General features: G+C 57.0%; 1 protein-coding gene across 1 annotated transcript in view; it reads right to left on the bottom strand.

Moving 5' to 3' along the window:
- Window positions 1-14,172, bottom strand: part of UBE3C (ubiquitin protein ligase E3C) — a 72,801-nt gene extending 58,629 nt beyond the window's left edge. The window contains exons 1-4 of the mRNA XM_054574785.1: window positions 13,804-14,172; window positions 3,780-3,833; window positions 2,653-2,727; window positions 1,796-1,942 (exon numbers count right to left, since the gene is read on the bottom strand). Coding sequence (XP_054430760.1) covers window positions 1,796-1,942; window positions 2,653-2,727; window positions 3,780-3,833; window positions 13,804-13,869 — 342 coding nt within the window. The 5' untranslated portion in view covers window positions 13,870-14,172. The remainder of the gene's footprint in view (window positions 1-1,795; window positions 1,943-2,652; window positions 2,728-3,779; window positions 3,834-13,803) is intronic.
- Window positions 14,173-15,770: the final 1,598 nt, after the last annotated feature.

Genomic DNA, 15,770 nt, shown 5'->3' with positions numbered 1-15,770 from the left:
GGCTCGACTTCCCTTCCCACTCAGCCTTCCCTGGGAGACCGGCTGAGGACAGGGACCAGCGGCACAGGGAGTAAGCCAAGAAAGCCTCAAGACAGGCAGCGGGGAAGGAGGACCTGAGGGGAGGCCAGGCAAGAGACCTCCGCAGGAGAGAGGCGGGCCTGGGGAGCCGCTGCCCCACGGGGGGGCAGGCGGACAGCGCTGGGGGGACCGCTGGGGAGACAGAGCCAGGCGACCCGGCTGCGTCAGTCACGGCCAACGGCACTGAGGAGTACCTGGCAGTACTGGTGGAAGGGAACGTCAGCAAGGGATTCCAAGAAAACTAAACGGGAGTGAGATCATTGTTAACTCCAGAATAATATGAAGAAACTGCGCACAAAAGAAACGGAACCATGGTGCCCTCTTTTAGCAGAGAGCATATGTAAAGTCACCAAAACAGACAAAGGAGGCGTGCGGTGGGGCAGCACAGGGACACGCAACCGGAATCCCCACCGGCACCACCCCCCTCCTGCGGTGGGAACTGGGGGCCCTGAGGCTGGGCAGGGGACCTCCCCACGTGTGACGACTGGGCTTGCGTGTCTGCACACTGAACAGCCAAGCCGACTGCGGTCCTGCCAGCCAGGCTCCATGGCGTAAGTTCCCTCCAGGCGTCAGACCCTGCGCAGGACAGCCTGCCTGGACTCGCTGCGGGCCGGGGCCGGCACGTTCCCCGCCCCAGCTTGCAGGCCTGGCTGCGGAGGCGGACCGTGCAGGTGCGCCCCGGGCAAGCCGCGGGGCGCGCCCACAGGACCCTGCTGGCACCTGGAGAGGGCGGGAGCCGGTCTCCACAGAGAGGGCGCTCGGGAGACAACGGCCACAGCCCATGGGCACCACGTCTCCCGCGTCTCCAAGACAGGAGCCCAGCACACCCGGCGGACAGGCCCAGCAAGGACGCAGATCGCCGCCTGCGCCCCCTCCTGACCCGCCTTCCCCTAGAGCCAGAGGGGAGCGGGAAAAGCCTGCCCTCGGGGATGCCGGCCGGGCTTCTCCCTGTTGGCTCCGGGGCGTGGTCCGGTCTCGCTCGCTCAGGAGGCCGTGTGGGGATTTGAAGCCCAACCCCAGGACAATACCGTAGTCCTTTGTCCTCTGCACCTATTATTCATCTACATGTTCATATAAATCCCTCCCATTAACACGCACTCTTCCTCATTGCTGATCACGTTAGAAGCCTCTAAGATTTAAGTGATCCAGGTCTACTTTGATGTCTTAAGAAAGAGACCGTGCCCTGGCTGCTGTGGCTCAGCGGGTGGGGCGCTGTCCCCTGAACCCAGACTGTGTGGGCTCGGTTCCAGCCAGGGCGCGTGGCTGGGCTGCAGGTTCACTCCCCAGTGGGGGCCCTTCCAAGACGCAACCCATCTTCCTCCATTCCCCTCTCTCTAGAATCAATTAGCATGTCCTCAGGCGAGGATTTAAAAAAGAAAAAAAAAGGAAGGAAGGAAGAAACCTCTGATTTAGGGATTTATACTAAAATATTTACAGAGATCACAGACACAGGTGTGGAAGGTTCTGTGTGAAACCGGCTGTCCATACCTGCCTTGGGTCCACAGCGCATGGCTCAACTATTATTCTACTTTCTCTTACGTTTGAAATTTTCCATAATAAAAATGAACAAACCCATTAAAAGTCTGCACCAACTTTTAAGAGGTCAAACACATCAGCCCCAGATGAGGAAGATGGGACCAAGGAGGGGCCATCTACCCACGTTTTAAAGCAGGCGTTGACGTAAACATGAAGAAGTGAAAATGCAGCTAACACTCACCAAACGCTTTGAGTCTTCGTTCTGTTTGTAAAAAAACAGAAGCTGCCTGACCAGAAGTGTGAGGCTGGGGCCGTTAGCGATGGGGAAAGCGCCGCCAGGCCGGGACAGGTCAGCACAGCGGTCGAACGCACTTCTCTGGATGGAACACTGCAAAGGAAGCAGCGCCCAGTCAGCACGGGGGGCAGCGCGCGCCGGGTCGGGTGCCAGCAGAACACTTTCCGGGGGAGGGGGCGGCACGCCGACAGCGAAGACGTGTGGCCGGGGAGCCATCAGGAGCAGGTCAAATAAAACCCAAACACCCGGAGGCAGGGCAGCCCCTCCGACACCCACGGAGACCGGCTGCCACCGCTCCCTCCTCCTGGGGCCTTCGGCTGCAGTTTGGCCTGGTGGTATTTTACTATTTAAAAAATCAAACAAACAAAAAAAACAAAAAAAAACCTCACCTACCTGTCCATCTTTATGTAAATCTAAATTAATAAAATTAGTTACTGGGGGAATACTACTATCAAGATAAACTTTCGTTAAAGAGGTTTATAAAAATACACACAAAATGGCCCCGGCTGGCGCAGCTCAGCGGACTGAGTGCCGGCCTGAGAACCGAAGGGCCGCCGGTTTGATCCCCAGTCAGGGCGCAGGCCTGGGTTGCGGGCCAGGCCCCCCAGTGCAGGGCGTGTAAGAAGCAACTGCTCACACATCGATGTTTCTCTCCCTCTCTTTCTCCCTCCCTTCCCATCTCTAAAAATAAGTAATATCTCAAAAACAAAACACAACATGGATTCCACTTCTAAGACGCGACGGCCGCCAGGTGAAACGAGCTCGCGCCTCTGCAGCTCTTCCTCAGCTTGTAGCACACTTACTTGCTGCTTTCGGTCTCGATAGCCTCGAATGAACGACTGGATAATTATCGCATTTTTCAATCTCCGCCTTTCTTCCTGAACAGAGGAGGGAACCATCGGTGAGAATTAGTAAAATAATACTCAGTTAGTAAAGACTTAAAAAAATCGCAGCCATAAACGCACACACCATGAAACGCACTCCCCAAGCGCACGCAGGCCCCCCTCCCCCCGCAGACCACGTCCTTCGCCCCCTCCCCGCGGCGGCCAGCGCGCCCGCCTCCGGGCGACGGGCAGAAGGACCGCCTCGCGCTGTGCGCGGCCTCGGCCCGGCCACGGACACCTGCGCTGCCCCGCCTCGGGCTCGCGCGACCAGGGCTGCGGTGGCCGCGCGCGAGAAGTGTCTGTGGGGACCGGCGTCTCCCCCGTCCCCTGGGCGGACTCGGGCGCGAGGTCAGCACCCGAGGAGCTGCCAGGCTCTTCTCCACGACGGCCGCGCTCGTTCACAATCCCACCAGCACAGCAAGACTTTAAGTAGGTTTTAAATATTAAACGAATACAGACAACGCAAACATCTGTCCGAAGGGTCACGTTCTTGTTTCAAAGCAGGAAACTCCAATTTCTATTGACCTGAGACTCTATCCGGTGACCTAGCAAAACCGCACACTGTCCGCCGCCATTGCCCCGCCGCAGGCACCCCATCTGAGCGCCTCCCGTGTGCGGAGAGAAACACTCCACGTGCGCCTGCCCAATAATCTTCCACGTTTTACCCTTGTTTGGAAGATGCAGAAACTGAGGTTTCCGTAAAGATTAAATAAAGCCAGAAACTCAGGGGTCGGAAGCCAAACGTGGCCGTGACAATGAGACCAGCCGTCCGTCTGATGGGCACCGGCTCCGCGTCTCTACGGACGCCTCCTATTCTGGAGGCTGCCCGCTCTGCCATCTTTTCTACACTGGGCTCGGGATAAAGGCCTTGCTGGAAAAGACAATGAAACCAGAAACGCTCCTGAAGCTCGATGCGCCTGCACACGCACGGGCACACACAGAGCATGTCACACGTCACACACGGGCCCACAGAGGACCACGAGGCCAAGGCGTTTCAATGACCTGGGAAAACCCTTGTCTACTGGCTGCCCCCAAACCGCTCTTACCTCTCTCTTTCTTCTCTCTTCCTGAGTCCGATGTAAAAGAGAAGCCTTTTCTTCCTAAACACAAAGAGATACAAACATTACAGAAAGCTCTGACCCAGAAAGATTCTCAGGATCATGCAGTCAAACCGTCTGACCGCATGAGACACGTGAGGCACGCGAGGCCCCGGAGCTGATGAGAGTCAGGAGGTCAGCAGTTCCCTAAGAATCATCTTTACACACAAAGCGACTTCACGTGAAACCGGAGGTGGGAGAGGCTGGTGCACGGCCGATACCCTGCTTGGGACGTGGGACCAGCTGCGCAGAGCGCAGCCCAGGGGAGATTAGGCACCACAGGCCCCAGGGCCTCCTGCAGGAGTCCCAGCAGCTGCCCAAGGGTCTGCAACCACCTCAACCAAAGTCAATTTCTCGCCCCGGCTGGCGCGGCTCAGTGGACTGAGCGCCGGCCTGCAAACCAAAGGGTCGCTGGTTCGATTCCCAGTTGGGGCACCTCAGGGGGCACATGAGAGGCAACCGCACATGGATGTTTCTTTCTCTCTTTCTCCTTCCCTTCCCCTCTGTCTAAAAATAAGTAAAAAAAATTTTTTAAAGTCACTTTATCTATTGCTACCAAATTTTAAAATGTATTTTCTGAAAAAATACTTTTTTCATTATTAATAAAACTAAATTCTGAGGAAAGTTTTATTTATTTTTATTTGCTATATAGAAGGAACTAAATAATAAACAGGGATCGGTTTCTGACAATAAATGGCTAACGAAAACACTAAGTGTGGTTTCTCGAAACAAACGCGTTTTAAGAAAGCACGCAGAGTCTGCCTCTCGGGATGCGTCCCTTCGTTCAGCAATATTCTCACACTGATCTTCAAGAGGGCGGGGGAAGGCCGGGGCCACGGTCCCCTGCACGCACGGCCCCTGCTCCTCCCTACCTCGGAACACGCCGCGTGCAAACCCCTCCCCTGCTGCCCGCGTCTCCCCTCCCGGCCAGGCGGGCACCGCGGCTCCGGGGGAAGCCCGCTCGGGGGAAGCCCGCTGGGCAGAAGGGCCTCCTGCTGCCAGCCTGGGGGCGTGGGGGGCCGCCCCGCCCTCTCGGAGTGGCAGGAGAAAGGCGGCGCCTTCAGCCAGGGCGGCGCAGTGATACCTGTGCTGCTCTCACCGGCAGCGGCGCGAGGCTCTGCCCCCCACCCCCGCTTTCCCTGTAACGTCATATGCACGTCTGTGTCACTGTCACGGAGTCACCCACGGATTTTAAACGATTTCCTCCAGTTCAAGAGTTAGTCCAGTCTGTCACACACTTGACCACTCGGCTCATGGCGGTCAAAGAGCGAAGGGCCGTTTGGCCCACAAGGTCGCCTGGCTCCTCAGTCCGCAGTGAGGGGCCGCCCCCCGCCCTCCCCTGGCCGGTCCGTGCCTGGGCCAGGCCACGACAGCCGCAGGGACCCCGGCAGCGGCGCGCCCGGCTCTGTCGCCGGCCCTCTCGCTCTCCGTGCCCCGGCCGACCAGGGGCGTGGGCGGCGGACACCTCGCCACTCCTACACGAGGCTTAGGTGCCGGCCCCGCGCCAGACCGTGTCCATAATGGGGACCTTCGCTCCCTCGGGCCCTCCTGGAGGAATCAGATTCCAGACCCTCCGTCACAGCGGCCAGGGTGTCCCAGGCTAAGCATGCAAGACGGGGCGGGGGGGCGTGTTCCCGTCGGCCGCTGCTGCGTCCGCGTTGGACATGCAGGCAGATGGCAGTGACCGGGCCGTCCCCTGGGCCTCAGCGGGTACGGCAGCCTCCACCTCTAGGCTTCATGGGGGGGGGGGGCGCTGTGCCTCCTGGACCCCTCACCCGTGTCAGGCCCACCGGCCAGGTGGGAGGGAATGAAGGCAGAGGCACGGCCCTCAGTCACAGGCAGAGCACCGACCGCTAGCGGCTCACATGGGCAAACAACGGTCAGCTGCTGGCAGTGGCATCTGGCCACACAGCCGCTAAGAGAAACAAGCAAGCCGACAGGAATCCACGTGAGCGCCAGAGTGCCCACGGCGCGGGCCCACGCCCAGCCCGCAGCCCCGGGAGGCCGACCCGCGCCGCACGCCTGGCTCCCCACAGGGCTCCCCACGCCAGCCTCGCCGTGAGCAAGCGTCTCAGGGCCGTGACAGAACTGATGTCCTGGTTGTGTTCCTATGGGACATGGGAATAAACCACTAACTGCTGTGAATGTTCCTCGTGCGCCTCCTCGGCCGTCACCCACACTTTGGGACAAACACTAACCTACACTAACAGGCCAATTGTGATCAGACACGTCAATGTCAGGGGTCTCCAGGGAGACGCATGTGACAGAGCTGGCACCCCAAGCCCATGAAAAAAGCGAATATTCCATCCACACTGCCGGACGACTGAGGGGCTCAACAATCGACACCGCATCCCCAGTCTTCACACCGAGATAGACGCCTACCCACCTAAGATCTACGTACACAAGGAGCCCTGAAACACACGTGGAGACAGTGCAAAATGAACTAAATCTCGACTTTCGGTCAAGATGGAGGCGTAGGTAATAAACACAGCTCACCTCCACCCCAACTGCAGCAAAAATAGAGCCTCACTACAAAACAAGCATCGCCCAGAACTGTCAGAAAACGGAGCTGAGTGGAAGTCCGACAACCAAGGGTGCAGAGAAGACGCACTCACCCAGGTGGGCAGGAGGGGTGGACTCGCAGAGAGGTGCAGACAGGTGTAGGTGGGGTCCCACACCCACATGCGGTGGGGGAAACAGAAGGGACACCTCGGGAGAGAGGAATCCCAGGCCCAGCCCGGACCACCCAGCCCAGGGTCCCAGCGCCAGGAAGATAACCCCCTGTAACTTCTGGCTGCAAAAACCAGCGGGGGCGGGGGTGTTGGGGCAGTGGGAGAAACTGCATCCTCGTAAAGGGCCCGCAATGGACCCAGGACTCACGCAGACCCAATCCCTCTGGGACTCAGCACCAGGACGGGCACCAGTGGCACATAGGGCCCAAATGAAAGAACAGACCAAAACCCCAGGAAAAGCACCCAGTGAAACGGAGGCCGCTAAGCTGTCGGAGGCAGAGTTCGAAACGCCGCTGTCAGGACGCCCCAGGAACTCATCGGGTACGTCGATGCCATAAAAAAGACCCCGGCAGAAATAAAGGTTACGTTCAGTGAACGAGAGAAAAACGCGCAGGGAACCCACAGAGGAGGGGACGAAGCCGGGATTCAAATCAATGATTCAGGACACAAGGAACGAAAAAGAATTCAGTCAGAACAGCAGGAAGAAAAAAGAATAAAAAAGCAAGGACAGACTAAGGAGCCTCTGGGGCATCTCCAAACGTACCATCATCCGAATCACGGGGGCGCCAGGAGGAGAAGAGGAAGAGCAAGAAATTGAAAACCTATTTGAAAAAATGATGGAAGAACTCTTCCCTAATTTGGTGAAGGAAACAGATAGACACGTCCAGGAAGCAGAGAGAGTCCCAAACAAGATGGACCCAAAGAGGCCCAGGCCAAGACACACCATAGTTAAAATGCCAAAGGTTAAAGATAAAGACAGAATCTTAAAAGCAACAAGAGAAAAGCAGAGAGTTCCCTCCAAAGGAGCTCCCCTAGGATTATCAGCTGATTTCTCAAAAGAAACTTGTTCGGCAGGAAGGGGCTGGCAAGAAGTATTCAAAGTGATAAAAAGCAAGGACTCACAACCGAGATCCCTCTACCCAGCAAAGCTACGATGCAGAACGGAAGGGCAGAGAACGTGCTTCCCAGACAAGATAAAGCTAAAGGAGTCCATCGTCATCAAGTTCTTATTATATGAAATGTTAAAGGGACTTATTTAGGAAAAAGAAAAATCAAAACAATGAACATTAAAGCAGCGACCAATACATAACTATCAACAATTGAATCTAAAAAACTAAACACCCAGAACAGGAACGGAATCACAGAAATGGAGGTCACACGGAGGGTTATCGGTGGGGACGGGGTCGGGGGAGACTCGGGAAAAAGGCGCAGGGACTAAGGGGCGTAACTGGCAGGTGCAGAATAGCCCGGGGGAGGCTGAGAACAGCGTAGGAAACGCAGACGCCAAGGAACTTAACGTGCACGACCCATGGACGTGGACTGAGGGGGGCGGGGGGGCGGGGGTCACTGGAGGGAAGGGAGGTGCTGGGCGGAAGAGGGCACAGGGGAAAACGCGGGACTGTAATAGCATAATCAATAAAATATACTTAAGAAATAAACCTCGAGGAAGACGACTTCCCAAGAAAGATACCACACATTAAATCTATGTTACCTTTTGTCATTAGGTTACTTAAACCCTTAAGTTACCTAAGAATGACAAATTAGGCTACACAGAAATTAAAACTTTTTACAAAGAAAAATATCATAACCAAGGTTTAAAAAAGTGATAAAGTAGTAATAAACATTTGCAACACTGCAAAACTATATGTAAAAGGTCTCTAATAATTTTAAAGATTAACGAGTAGAACTATTAGCAAAAGTTATACACAGTGCATAGAGGAACAAACAAAAATACCTTTTAAATATAAGAACTTTATCCTTGCCCATCTTAGGAAAAAATGCCACAAAACCCAGTGAGACGGGCTTCCCAAGCTGTGCACCGGCAGCTGGGCAGCAGGGGGCCGTCTCCTGCACCGACACGCCCCTCGGAGGGCCGCCCCAAAGCCCCCAAAGCGTCTCCTGAAACTCCTGAAACTCCAAGCGCATGGAGCCTTGACTTAGAACTCAAAACTGAACCGCCACACAGCACAGGCACATGACAAGGATAACACTGCAACGTTGTTTAGATCAGCAAAAAACGCACCTCACCTAAGTGGCCATCAAAGACGTCGCAGCCAACTCAGCTACGGGCCACTCTGCCACAGGGCGCCCCCCGGCTCCTCACAAGGACGCAGCAGCCACGCGGCACCGGCGCCCGGCGCCTCCTGCGGGGGTCTTGTTGGGGACAGGTGCCCGTGCGACGTGCTCTGTTGCCGTGCTCTGTTGCATGTCTCAACCGGGGAGTGCACGCACCCGGCGTTACCTTGGGGAGGGCGGCCCTCCTTGTGCAGGCCCCCTTCTGGGGCGCGTTCCAGGAGCCCAGGTGCGCAGGGCACCGGCTGGCGTGTGGTGAGAGACTGCGTCCGGCGGCGGTGCGTTTTTCTGAAGACCCTGGCCCTGCTGCCCGCCCGCCCGCCGCCGCAGGGTGGGAGACTCCGGGCCGTGCCCGCCCGCCCGCCCGCGCGCCCCGAGCCTGCCCTGAGTGTTCGGCAGTTTCTGACCTGAAACAGCATGATCCCCGCGTCCTACCCTCCCCATTCAATGAGTGGCTTTTTTTTTTGTTTTCCCGGATGAAAAAAGTCCTCCAAGGGAAACGTTTTGCTGATTTGGAAAAGGGGAAACAAAAAAAGACAAGCACCAAAAGGCATCGAAATTCACAAGTTCAAAAACTGTTTTGAGCCATGGGAAAAAAGTCTCAATAGGGGCATCGCATCCAAAGGGCAGGGCTCTGAAGGTGACTGGAGTTTAAACGTGCGAGAGGAAATCCACAACTTTTTATAAACAGACTGCGTTTTGGGGGTTCTGGGAGGCCGGAAGGAGCCCGGCGAGAGTCGACGGGGAGGACAGGGCTGGGGCGCGGCTGGGGGCCTCTTCCTTTCCCGTTATCACCCCTGCACGTGTAAGATTGCCTCACCTTTTAGAACAAAAAAACTAACGAAGCTCCATGCAAACATTAATTTGGAACACCGTTCAATATAACCAAGGGTAAGTTCACAACTAAGTGGCTGGGAGGAAAAGAACAAGGTGCCGGCCAAAAGCACATCCAGATTTTGACTGTTTGGTTTCAATTTATTACACTTATACCTGAAAACACCTTTCACCTACAGGCCCAGAAAGGTCAGGGTCCGTCACGGCCGTCAGGGGCTCCTGGTGGCTGACGGCCCCCCGCCCCGCATCGCTCACCCCGCCACGGGGGCCGCGAGCTCCTCCGTGACCCTGGGCTGCAGGCACATCGCCTTATCGCCTCTGAAAACTAACGGCCACGCTTCACGCCTCCGCCTCCGTTACCAGAGATGTTTTTAAATGGGGGAAAAACACTTCCTTCATGCAAATAAACTTAGTGGTAACAAAATGAAGTTTTTTAAAAAGCAAGGCATATGTAGTTTAATTAGATTTTACTACCCATTCGAATAAAAAAGTGTATGGTTAAGAAATGAGTATATGTCAAAGAAAATTTATATAACATGACAATTTTCATAGAAATCAAATGCTCAAATCGACTGCTAACCATTTTTTAAGAAGAACTTCAGCGTGTTTATTGAGACCTTGGTTTTTTTTTAAACCGCCCACAGGTGTTCACGGCCTCCGTCCCTTTGGGCATTTTACGGGCGACTCCCTCCATGACCGACGCAGCCAGACCACCGCCTGCGCTTCAGCCGCCGCTCCCGCCCTCCAGCACCGACCCGGCGCTACCTGCTCCACGCAGTCAAAGCGCCTTCACATGAGCCGCTCCCTCCGCATCGCTCCCACCGGGAGCAGGGACAGGGAGGACCGAGGGCGCCCCGCAGGGCTCCGCAACCCTGGGCACGCGCCCCGCAGCCCCCAGGAGGCGCAGCGCGGAGAGCGGACCTTGAGGTCTCGGTCCGGGTTCGCCCGATGCAGGCGGAGGAGCCACATGAGACGCCAGAAATGGGAGACATGTCCGGTGGAGGAAAGGGAGAATACGGGAGCTCTGCACCCTCGGTTTAGTTTTCTGTAAACCTAAGAAAAGCTCTAAAAAACAAAGCCCGTAATTTTTTTTAAAAAAACAGACAAACGTGAAACAAACATGGACTCTACTGCCACTTTCACCTCGACTACCACGGACACGCAGGTCCCCTCCCCTCCACGGCGCCCCCACACCCGCTCCCGCTCCCAGGCCCTTCCCCCTGCCGCCCGCCCTCCTCTGAGCGTGGCCACGTTCCTCCCACCCCCCCAAAAGAGGATACCTCCCTCCAACCGGGAGTCCAGTCCCCTTCAGGCCCTTTGCAATGACGCCCTGCTCGCCCCTCATGTACTTGCTGTGACCCAGCTCCTGCTGCCCCGCCACCTGCTCCCTCTAAAGCCACCAGGCCCCCCCGTAGGTTCGTTTTCCTTCACGGCACCCCTGCCGCACTTGGCTTTGTGGTCACCCCCCACCCCTAGCCCACATGACTCTTTCCTAAGAGTTCCCCCCACTTATTAAATGTTGCAATGCCCCACAGTCTCCCCTTGTCCTCAACTCTGTGCCTTCTCCTAGGGGACTTCATTCTAAGCCGCCATCTGCTGCTGAGCCCCCAATCTGCACGTCTACCCCACATCCCCCCCGAGTCGCACACACGCAGGCAACAGCCGTCGCGCACCCCTGCCCTCCGCGCAAGCCCTCCCCCGCTGAGCGCGTGGATCCCCCTCCTGCACATCTAGACGGCTCCGTCCTACCAAAGGTTCCAGCTCCCGCCCGGGACCAATCAGATTCCCTCTTCTAAGAAGTAAAATTGAGCCCTGACTGGCACAGCTGGACTCCCGACCTAGGAAACCGTCCTCGGCGGAGATCGCCGGCCGGTGGAAGGAGAAGGCCAGGCTGCAGAGCCCAGGGTGTGGCAGAGGCAGGGCCCGGGGAGAGGAACCCCCGGCTGCTGGTGACCCGCTGCACGGGGAGGCCTCGGGCCCTCCATCCTGTGAGCCGCCGTCACCCCCTCCCCGGGCACTTTTGTTTTGCCTGCTAAGTGGGCTTCAAGGGATTCTTACACTTGTGAGCAAATGACTTCCAGAGATGCTCTTCCGGGCACGACAGAAAAGGGAAAGAAAACACCCCCAATCACCGACCCCAGGCCACCACGAGGCTCCCGGATCTCAGAAGCGTTAACCGTGGAAGTGGTGTGATGCGGCCCCTGGAACCCAGTGCCCACAAGCTCCGTGCCCGCCCTTCCACCCACAGGACGCCCCCCACCCCCGTCCCTCCCCTGCCCCATCCTGCCCTCCTCGAGACCACGCCCCCTCCAGCTGCCCTTCCCTAGGACACCCCCACCGGAAAGCAGGGGTCACAATCACTCTCCACTGTAACCTGCCTTCTGCCGTTTAAGTCTTATGCTCCCAACAAGATTACAATGAGGACACAGACGTTTCCTTACAACGTTTCAGATCCTACACAGAACCTTCAGAAATAAACACTAAAAATATTCATTTATTTTGGGGAAAAAAGATGAATCTATGCAAAACGTGACAACTATTCAGTTTTCCACTAAGGTCAAGAAAAAGGGGAAAATTTCAAATAATAAGACACGGAGAAGAGATAATTACTTTTAACTAAGGGAGAGGCCCTGGCTAGTGTGGCTCCGTGGACTGAGCACCGGCCTGCAGACCACGAGGTCGGGGCCCAGGCCTGGGCTGCGGGCCAGGTCTCTGGACGGGGGCGTGCGACAGGCAACCGCCTGATGTTTCCCTTTCTCCCTCCTTTCCCCTCTCTCTCTAAAAAAAATTTAAAAAGTTAACTAAGAGAAAGAACAAAGAGAGTTAAGGAAAACAAGCAGAAAATAAGCGTGTGTGTAGGTGTTCGACATCATAAATGTCAGGAAACAAAATTCAAACTACAGTGAAGCTACAGCCCCACCATAAATGCCAGGATTAAAAGGACTGACAATACTAAGTGTTGGCAAGGAAGTGGTGGCGCAGGCACCCTCAGGCCTGCGGAGGGGGGAGCCCCGGGACCGCCAGGCCCAGCAGCTGGGGGCGCCCGCCGCAGAGCTCCACAGCCAGGCCCCTGGAGAAGGCGGGTCAGCGGCAGGGCATTTGCACCACGCGAGAAACCCAGAGGAATGGGTCCCGCTCCCCAGACAGACGCTGGATGAGTCAGGACGCCAGACCGAAAAGAGGAGAAAGGGCAGGAGGCTCCGTTCACAGGACAGTCAGGAGGGAAAACTGACCTGCGGTAAAAGAGGTGGGAATCTAGTCACATCTGGGCAGGAGAGCAGCCGTGAGGCGACAGGAGGAAAGGAGCCTGGGAACCCCGGACGAGCGGCGCTCACACGCGTGTGTTCAAAGCTAAAATCTTTCTTGCTGAACCCACAGCGCACCCACCCCCCAGCGCCGCGGGCACAGCCACCCGCTGGGGCAGCCTCCCCGGGCGGGAGCCTGCAGGTACGCACTGACTTCCAGGGGGTTCAAGACGCCGCCCCTCGCTCGCTTGAGAAGGGACAAGCGTGCCGCCGCCACCTTGCTCCCCGCCCCTCCTTCGGTCCCCGCCGCACGGGGAGGGGGCATGTGTGGGACCCTGAATGATGAAAAGGCTGCACCTCAGTGAAAAGCGGAAAAAAAGGACAATTGACTGCACAGCTAAAAAGCAAGACGTGCGACCGTCCCTTGAGATGCTCATCAAAGAGCTCCCCTCCTCTGAGCGGGTGGTTCCCGGACGACAGCACAGGGTCAGCCGCCAGCGGGGCGCGCGGGGCACCCCTATCAGCGGTGCACCGGGCCGCCGGGTCCCGCTGCAGCCGGGGACGTGGTTCCGGGGCGGGGACCGCCGCCGGCTGGCTGTGTCTGTGCGGAATTGCAACAGCTCGTCCAGCCCTTCTCCAAACAATTCTAAGAATCGCGGCAGAAAAAAGGAAAGTCTCCAGAAACACGTTTGCAGAGGCTGGGAAAGAATCACCTTCACAGCCTCGGCCTCGAAGGCGCGGCAGGCCGGCGGCGCCGCCCCGATTTCGGAGACGGCCAACAGGGACGCACGCGTGTTGTTTACTTCCCGCAACAGGGACCCCTGGGGGAGCGCCCTCCAGGAAGCGCTGCGCCGGCTCGGCCGTGACAAAGTAGCACAACCCGTGTCCCAGAAGAAATACTGTGTCCTTCGCTACCTACACCGAGAGGGCTGCGCGCCTCGCGCCCCCTAGCACGGTCCGGGACGCGGCGACCCCCGCCCCGCGCACCTGCTCCAGCCCCGGGCGCGGACCCAGCGCCCTCCCGGCCGCTGCCTGCCCCCGCCCGCCCCCGCCCCCAGGCCCGGCCGCCGGGGGCACCGCCGCGCTTACCTTCCTGCTCGCGCCTCCGAGGGACACCTTGGGTCTCGTTTTGAAATCGCCTTCAAAGCTGAACATCTTTACAGCTTATCCCATCTGGGAGGAGCCCCGGACCCTGAGAGCAGCGGGCGGGCGGGCAGGGCCCGGGGATGGTCCCGGCGGGGAGGACGAGGCTGCGCCGCGGAGCGACCCCGAGCCCGCCCGGGGGACTCTGCCCGCCCGGGCCTGCCCTCGGCTTGGGGCGCGGCGACACTGGGAGGCGGCTCCTTCTCACCTCCCCAGTCATCCACGCCTCCCCACAGATCTGAGGCCGAGGGCGCCGCAGCCAAGCGGACCCGCACTTGCGCCGGGAACAGCTGCCGGGAAGAAAGATGGCCGCCGGCCGCCGCCGCCGTGCGCGCGCCCGCCATCGACGCCGCGGCGCTCCTCCCGGCGCCCAGCCAGCGTGCGCACGCCCGCCATCGACGCTGCGGCGCTCCTCCCGACGCCCCACCAGCGTGCGCGTGCCCGCGGCGGACGCCATGGCGTTCCACCTGGCGGTCTGCTGGCGTGCGCGCGCCCGCCAAGAACTCTGCGTCGGAGCGTGGGAGCGTGCCGCGGTGACCCAAGGTCTGCGGCCGGGGGCGGGGCCGGAGCTATGGGCGGGGGCCGCGGCGCCACGGGCGGGGTCGAGGGCGGGGCTACTTGTGGGCGGGGTCTCGGTCACCAGCGCCCGCGCTTCGGAGTTGGACTTGGTTGTAGGTTTTGCACCTTTTTCTGGGAGTGGACTTGGAGGTGGTCGTCTGAGATGCCAGACGACTCATCTGGGAAGAAAAGGATCAGATTCTTAGTGCGTGCAGGGATTTGCGTGTGTACTTCATGCACACAGGTATACAGAAATGTGTATCACGTTACACACATGCATAAATATGCATGTCACGTGCACGTGTGAATATAAATAAGTATATCACATATGCATGCATTATCAATATATCATGGACACCTACATATACATAAATATATCATGCACAAAGATATCACATACATGCACAAAAATGTCAGATAAAAATGTATGTCACGTACACACGAATGAAACCAAATTTTTTAAAATATCATTACAGTGTGGGGTACATTACTGTGCTTTTCTTAATGCTACTTGCAAATCTCTAAGTATATTTCACAACCTGCTAATGGGTTTCAATTTCAGAAAAAATCCTGCTACACACACATACACACTGTATATATGTGAATTAGGTCGCAAGATAGAGTGTACTTTTTATTATAAATCAAGATCAAAAAAACTTTGAAATCCACTGCATTAGTGTGCTGTCTCCCGATTACTATATCCATTTAATCTGACATGTCAAGAAATCCTTGACTTGTCAAAAACACCCAGATTTCACCAATTTTGAAATCTTACAGATTGTGTGAAATATCATGCTTTTTTAAACGTGTCCCATGGGCAAAGATTAAAATAGTGGTAATATCTGCCCTGGCTGATGCGACGCCGTGGATTGAGCGCCAGCCTGAGAACCAAAGGGTTGCCAGTTCGATTCCCAGTCAGGGCACAGGCCTGGGTTGTGGGCCAGGTTCCCCGTTGGGGGCCCACGAGAGGCAACCACACATGGACGGTTCTCTCCCTCTCTTTCTCCCTCCCTTCCCCTCTCTCTAAAAATAAATAAAATCTAAAAAATAAAAGAAGTATGGCACTATCCATGATGTACTCTCAGTCACTGATTCGGCGTTGAGGTCTCAGATTTTGCCACAAACCAATTCTTCGAAGGGCCGGTCGGGGAGTGCGGCGCGGGGAGGCTGGGCTGGCGTGGCCGCCAAGGCCAGCTCTCCAGCGTCAGCTCTGTTGGAAACTGAGGTGTGTTGTCTCCATCTGCTGGGTGTTACTCAAATTTTCTAACTGGCAGGAACGTGGGCAGGGAAGAGGGGGCTATTTACTGGGCCTCTGAAAATCCCCGCACCGCTGCCCCCGCCTTTGGTCTAAGGTC

The sequence above is a fragment of the Pteronotus mesoamericanus genome, unplaced genomic scaffold, assembly GCF_021234165.1.
Source record: "Pteronotus mesoamericanus isolate MK-2021 breed Mesoamerican mustached bat unplaced genomic scaffold, CSHL_Meso_final contig_265, whole genome shotgun sequence".
NCBI classification, from domain to species: Eukaryota; Metazoa; Chordata; class Mammalia; order Chiroptera; family Mormoopidae; genus Pteronotus; species Pteronotus mesoamericanus.
The sequence above is the reverse complement of the archived record's forward strand: the minus strand, read 5'-3'. Positions and strand labels throughout refer to the sequence as shown.